Source organism: Drosophila mojavensis, unplaced genomic scaffold, assembly GCF_018153725.1.
Source record: "Drosophila mojavensis isolate 15081-1352.22 unplaced genomic scaffold, ASM1815372v1 contig_74, whole genome shotgun sequence".
NCBI classification, from domain to species: Eukaryota; Metazoa; Arthropoda; class Insecta; order Diptera; family Drosophilidae; genus Drosophila; species Drosophila mojavensis.
Genome location: NW_025318899.1, coordinates 23,091,549 through 23,097,734, shown reverse-complemented (window position 1 = coordinate 23,097,734; position 6,186 = coordinate 23,091,549). Strand labels below are relative to the sequence as shown.

The 6,186-nt window shown below is 44.8% G+C and overlaps 2 protein-coding genes across 2 annotated transcripts; both read right to left on the bottom strand.

The window, feature by feature from the left end:
• Positions 1 to 1,929: 1,929 nt before the first annotated feature.
• On the bottom strand, positions 1,930 to 3,857 carry LOC6583395. The gene has a single exon (XM_002009029.3). The coding sequence runs from the start codon at positions 3,772 to 3,774 to the stop codon at positions 2,059 to 2,061; it is 1,716 nt and encodes a 571-aa protein (XP_002009065.3). The 5' UTR covers positions 3,775 to 3,857; the 3' UTR covers positions 1,930 to 2,058.
• Positions 3,857 to 5,581, bottom strand: LOC6583394. Its single transcript, XM_044010216.1, has one exon. It carries the CDS (start codon positions 5,463 to 5,465, stop codon positions 3,864 to 3,866), a length of 1,602 nt encoding a protein of 533 aa, XP_043866151.1. The 5' UTR covers positions 5,466 to 5,581; the 3' UTR covers positions 3,857 to 3,863.
• Between the last annotated feature and the right edge of the window lie 605 nt (positions 5,582 to 6,186).

Genomic DNA, 6,186 nt, shown 5'->3' with positions numbered 1-6,186 from the left:
TTTGATTTATAAACGAATGCTTGGGCATACTGAAAGCATCAAGCATCAAAAATGTTAATGTAATATCTTGAAAAACACAGCCTGATCTATCGCTTAACATAATCGGCCACATGTTGTGTGGTTGGGCCAGCCTAATGCATTTTCGACTGCTGTGGCTGTAAAGCAGAGAAAACAAAAACAAAACTGTGCAACGCCCGCATTCCAATGAAAGCGCCAGCAGCTGCACGAACAGCAAAAACAACAGCAACAACAGCGACAAGAACAACAGCAACAACAACAACAACAAGCATGCAAGCACACACAAGTCAAAGAAATTTGCTGTTAATTCACGTATTAACCTCTTGACATTTGGCAGCAGCGTCGCCAAGCAAAAGAAAAACATGTCGACAAACTTGCAACGTGGTGGCACAGCCAGAGACGCGGCGCGGTGCGGGCAGCGGCAATGAGCGGCACATCTGCCCGTTGCATAGAAACTGTGTCAATGTGCCAGCAACAAATGTTTGGGCGTTGTGCATGAATGTGGACGTGGCTGTGGCTCTGGCTCTGGCTCTGGCTCTGCCCGTGGATGTGGATGATGTTGGCGGCATGTGGGAGGGCCCACGGCGAGATATCGGCGTTGGAGTTGAAGCGTCGCCATTGGAGTTGGAGCCACGCCAAACGGAAAACGGCACGCCGCGTGTGTCTCTGTCTCTGATTCTCTGTCTCTGTGTCTCTATGTCTCTGTGCCTATGAGTACGTGTGCCTCAATGACTTTCAATTAAATCAATATTCATCGTTTTGGCTGCCTCGGGGTCCAAATGGCAGTGGGCGGCCACGGCACAGCCCGGCCGGGCAAGCAGGCCAGAGCGTTGAGGCTAAGGCTGTTGCTGCTGTGACTCCGCTCCTTGATTAGACGCAACAGCAGCAACAGCAGCAACAGCAGCAGCAGCAGCAGCAGCAGCAGCAACAACAACAACAGCAGCAACAACAACAACAAACAGTTAACAGCTAACATTAATAGCTAACAGCAGCTAACGCTACCGCAACGACAGCAGCATGGGAAAATGTGCAATTTCGGCCAAAAATAAATAGCAAAGTCTTGAAGAGACAGAGACCAAGCGAATGAGATACCTGAATAGCCTGACCGAGCCTGGGCACATTCATTGCGCAAAGTTTGTGGCCTGTCTCTGTCTCTGTATCTGTGTGTGTGTGTGTGTGTGTGTGCAGCCAGTCTGCAATCAAAGATACACCACCAAATAAACATTTGAATCACTTCCCCGAGCCTTTCACAAAAACAACAACGAGCAGCATAAACAAAGCCCCAGCAAAAGCAACAAAAACAAACACAGCACACAGAAGTTAGCCGAGTCGAGAGCCGAGCGCGAGTAAATAATTAATGTTTGCCAATAACCGAAGACACCTTCAGCGCCCACAGAGAAGGCAGCCCCAAACTGAAAGCTGCAATCTGCCAGCTGCAAGCTGAAGTTGCAAGTTGGAAGTTTGTGATTGCCAGCCCGCCCGGTGTCAGAGCCGAGACGACAAGTGTGCCCGGTGGTGATGCAAATGAGGCATTTGTATGATCATGTTGCTTCTGGAGGACCCGATCAAGGTGGAGGACGAGAATTCTAATGTCATATTTGTTGCATAAAAATATCATACCCGTTAAAGTCTTAAAATTAATTAGAGTAGTGGGAATAGATATAAGTCCATCGATACCTAATTATATCGACGGCTACGATGCTGTCGATAGTTTCTATGATTGTGATGATGTTAGGAGAGCTGTGATCTAAGCGTTCATATGGACGGAAGGACGGACGGACAGGGTTATATCGACTCAGCTCCTCGTCTTGATCAAGAATATATATACATTATGGGGTCTGCGATAATTCCGTCTGCCTGTTACATACTTTTCACAGAAACATTATACCCTGATTTCCCATTTTCAGTGGGTCAGGCTATGAAAATATTTTATTGACATAGTATAATAAGAAAGTAAAGTACATTTTGTGAATAAAAATATTCTGAAAACGAGAATGCCAAAGCTTTTCAAATTTGTGTTGCTTACGCCTTGATCCGAAATTAGCTTCTCCAGCGCTCAACGATAAAGCACAAAGAGGCCAGCAATATACCAATCAACCAGAGAGCAGCTGCCGCATAGTAGTACTCTAGATCATTGGAGTGCACCTCCTGATATTTAGCATGGTTCACAAATCGCAAACGTCCGCTCTGGATCCCATTGGTGAAGCCATCGCTTTTCATCTTCAGCAAGATTCCACCTTCGAACATTCGCCGCAGATACCAATTGAAGATCTTTAGGTAGGGTCGCCCGTAGGCCGCGGGCATGAAAAAGGGCTGTTGGTAGATGATCTGCGGTAGCTTGTGGAATAGAGGAACGCGCAAGAACTTCTGCTGGTACAAGGCAAACTCAATGCTATCCGCAAAGCCATTGTGCAGCATGCTGACGTTCAGCTCGAGTCGATATCTGTCTACCAGTTGCTCCGGTGTGACTACGAGGCGTTTGGCCAGCTGCGGATGCAGGTCGGGCAGATTGATTAGGAACTTATACTCGACTTCCTCTTGGGGCAGTTTGTAGTCCGTCCCCTCCAAATCGTCGAAGCTGTTCAGCTGTTTTTCATAGAGGCCCGCCGCCAAATTGCTGGAGAGCTTCGCCAGGTAAAGATTGGTCAGCATGAGGCCAGCTATTATCATCATAACGTAAACTAAAAGCCGGCGAGGTCTTGGAGGAGCAGCCAGATCTCTACCAGGTGACAAGAAAAGCAAAAGTCGCAGAATTTGCAAAAATGCATCACTCAAAGTTACGCGACCTTGAGAAAGCAGAAACAGCGCCCCGCTGCAGTAGCTCAGCATGCCCAGACAGGTCATCCAAGTGTGCCAAGTGTAGGGCTTCAGAAGGTACATGTACCTGGGCAGCAGCCTGGCTGATGGCGCCATAAGATAGCTGTTCTCGTGCCAGAGTACAACGCTGCTCGTGAAGTTCGGAGTCTCTGCTAGCAGGTATGGCAAAAAGTCGACAAGGCGGGTGCTAAGCGCTTCATTTGCTTCTCTCAAGGAGTCCATCATGTGAGTTCGTATGCTGCCCTTATAGTGCTGAATAAAGTCCAGGACCATGCGAAGCATATAGCCAGCATACACAGTTCGATTGTGCTGATCCTTAAAGAGAAAGGCCCGGGGTGCGCTGCTGGGCAGGATTCCACAAGTTATCGGAAAGCCATGAAAGTCCCAAAGCAACCCACGGGTGCGATGAAAGTACTGCAGCGTATTTTGCATGACTAGTAGTCGAAGTTTTGGGTACGGCATGTAGCTTCGGAGCTCCTGAGTATGCGGCAGCGCCACCAAAATGTGCACCATGCCCTGACGCCAGCAGTGCGAAAAGAGCTGGAATAATTTGCCTGGCGTTGCCCCTGGATAAACGATGAATACCTGCAGCTGCTGGGCACGCCAGAGCCAGGATGTGAGGTAGCTGACCATGCTGTCGGTATGCGCATCCTCCAGAAATATGATAGTCAAGGCTCGCTCACTGTAGTTCCCGCTTAGTACGAGCTGCAGCGTCGCATTGCTTACCCGCAGTGTTGGCAGAAACTGCTCTCTGGCTGGCAACAGATCATCGAAAACAGATCTATTTCCGAACTCAACATAAACATTCAGTTCTATGTTGTACAAAGCGTTGAGCTGGTCAATGCACTGGCTGACAAAGCGGCCCGGCACCAACGACAAGTTCTGCAGCGTGTTCAAGTATAGCAAATCCATTGGAGCTCTGTAGGCCTGAGACACCATGAACTGCTTTTATAGCTATAGCTGAGCGCAGACCCCGTTATTAGGCCCAAGTTTATTAGTATGTGTTAAATACATAATTAACATTAACATTACATTTGAATTTGATTAGTCATGCGATGTCTCAGTAACTCCAGGAAAAAGCAGAGTGAGGCTAGTATTAGGCCTACGCCCCATAATGCAAATGCATAGTAATAAAATTCCACAGAGAATGGTTTCCGCTCAATCCCGTCACTTGCAATAAATTTCGTAATGCCACCCTCGATTGCGTCGAGATATGTATCGGTCTTAATCTTCGACAAAATGCCGTGCTCAAATATACGACTTAGATAAGTATTCATAATATTTAAGTAGGGCAATCCGTTGACCACTGGAAAGGACATGAAGCCATCCCAAAGACTTTTCGGTATCACCTTGAAGAGGGGAACTTTCAGAAGGTGCTGCTGAAATAGAAAGCCATCTAAGCGATCTTCATATCGAGTATACATGTAGCTTGTGTTCATAGTAACACGTGCCGTTTCAAGGACATTCGAGTCAGCTACGTTAATGCGTTGCTTGATGATTTCTGGCATGTAAGATGACTCATTCATAAAACTAGCATAATAACTGTCAGTTAACAATGTGTAAGGAGAACGTTCCAAATCCTGGAATGTGTTGTAATCCTCCTCAAACAAACCCGATGTTAGCATGCTTGAAAGCAATGCCAGATAGAAATTCGTCAGTATGAATCCACTTAGGAGCATTATATAGTGGATGACAACCTGTTGCCAGTTGGCAAAGATGATCCTTGGTTGTGAGATAAACAGCAAATTGCACCAACTGCTTAGAAAATGTTTGCCAATCTCTGTGCGTCTATTTCTGTTACTACCATAAAGCATCAGCATTCCGTACCCAATAGCTGCAATCACTGCAAGCCACAGAGTCCAAGTGAAAGGGCGCACAAAGTACAAATAGCTCGCAATTGGCTTGCTATGGGGCACTGCTAAACGTAATGGAACGAGATGGAGAGGTTTAGTGGATGTAATGTTTAAATGGGAGTGTTTGATATAACAAACAATATCAATGCTACGGTTTATATATAGAGAAATACCAGTATCGTACAATTCATCAACGTCAATTTCCTTCACTATTTGTATCGAAGAATTGTGCCGGTCCGTAAACTCCTTGAGCACATTGTACAAGTAGCCACTTTGGATCCGCTCACCTTTTCGATTTATGTATTGAAAAATGCGGGGCTCAACCGAGAATAAAAGTGTCCGCACCGGATATTGTTGAAGATTCAATAGTTGGCGCCACCTATTGAGGTAGTCCTCTAGCAGCGGTAATCGCAATGTGCGCATTGTTGGATATGGATTGTAGCTGTATAACAGAATCTCGGGTCGTAGTTTCTGAATGAGAAGCACATTGATGAATCCGTTATAAAAGCAGTAGCTGTAGAGATCATTCTGCCAGTTGCTGGGATCTTCCTTAGTTATAAAAATAATGTTAAGTTCATGAAGCTCCCACAAAAGGCGTGGCAAAAAGTTCATGAGCCGAGGGTCGAGTGGATAGGCCTGTATGTAAACTATGATTAACGTTTTTTCGGTAAATCTTCCAAGAAGTTTAAAATCTGGATTGCTGTTATTCGATAGTTGAATTAGCATTTTGGGCGTATCCAACTGTAACGGCATTGCTTCTCCATCGGTACTCTCCATGTTAATAAAGAGGTTAAGTTCTATTCCGAATACAGAGTTGAGTTTTTGCAGAATTTGAGCCACTTCAGATTGTCTCGTCTCGTCTCGTGCATCGTATTGTCCACAAAATTGAAGAAGAACTATCACTTTAACAAGACTTCTTGTTATCAAAGCTGAATAGAGGCCAAATAACATTTTTTACGTTTCTCCAGTAGTCAAAACTCTGTGGTAGTCCAAGAAACACTAGGCACATTTCTAAGGAGCCAGTGCGGTTTTAATGGCTGTGACTGATTTTTATCTGATTGAACCAGGCCAGTAATTCAATTATATCCAAATTCAGGAGGTGTTCATTGGTCTTATCGGGCATCGAGTAAATATCAGCTTAACTGCATAATTGTTTTCTAGGACAGGGGCTGTCTTACCTAATCTATCCAAAAAATCATATGTAATTAAATATGCTCTCATATCATATTTTCCGCGTTGCGTTTGAAAATATTTTATAAAACAAGTAAGACATATCTCGTCGGAGCATCCGACTAGGGAAGTAGGAATTAAAAAATAACATCAGGGACCTTAGTAGGAAATAAAAAATAACATCAGGGACCTTAGTTTTATTGAGATCAGGCACGCCTCGTTCTGCCTCTTACATACATTTTAATATAAACATTACACCCTGATTTCCCATTCTCAACAAATTCAGGGTATTAAACTAGATATACAATATTAATTTATATGTATTTTT

Excerpts from the sequence above, each read along its gene's own strand:
- LOC6583394 (XM_044010216.1), bottom strand. The coding sequence starts at position 5,465 with ATGGAGAGTACCGATGGAGAAGCAATGCCGTTACAGTTGGATACGCCC.
- LOC6583395 (XM_002009029.3), bottom strand. The coding sequence starts at position 3,774 with ATGGTGTCTCAGGCCTACAGAGCTCCAATGGATTTGCTATACTTGAAC.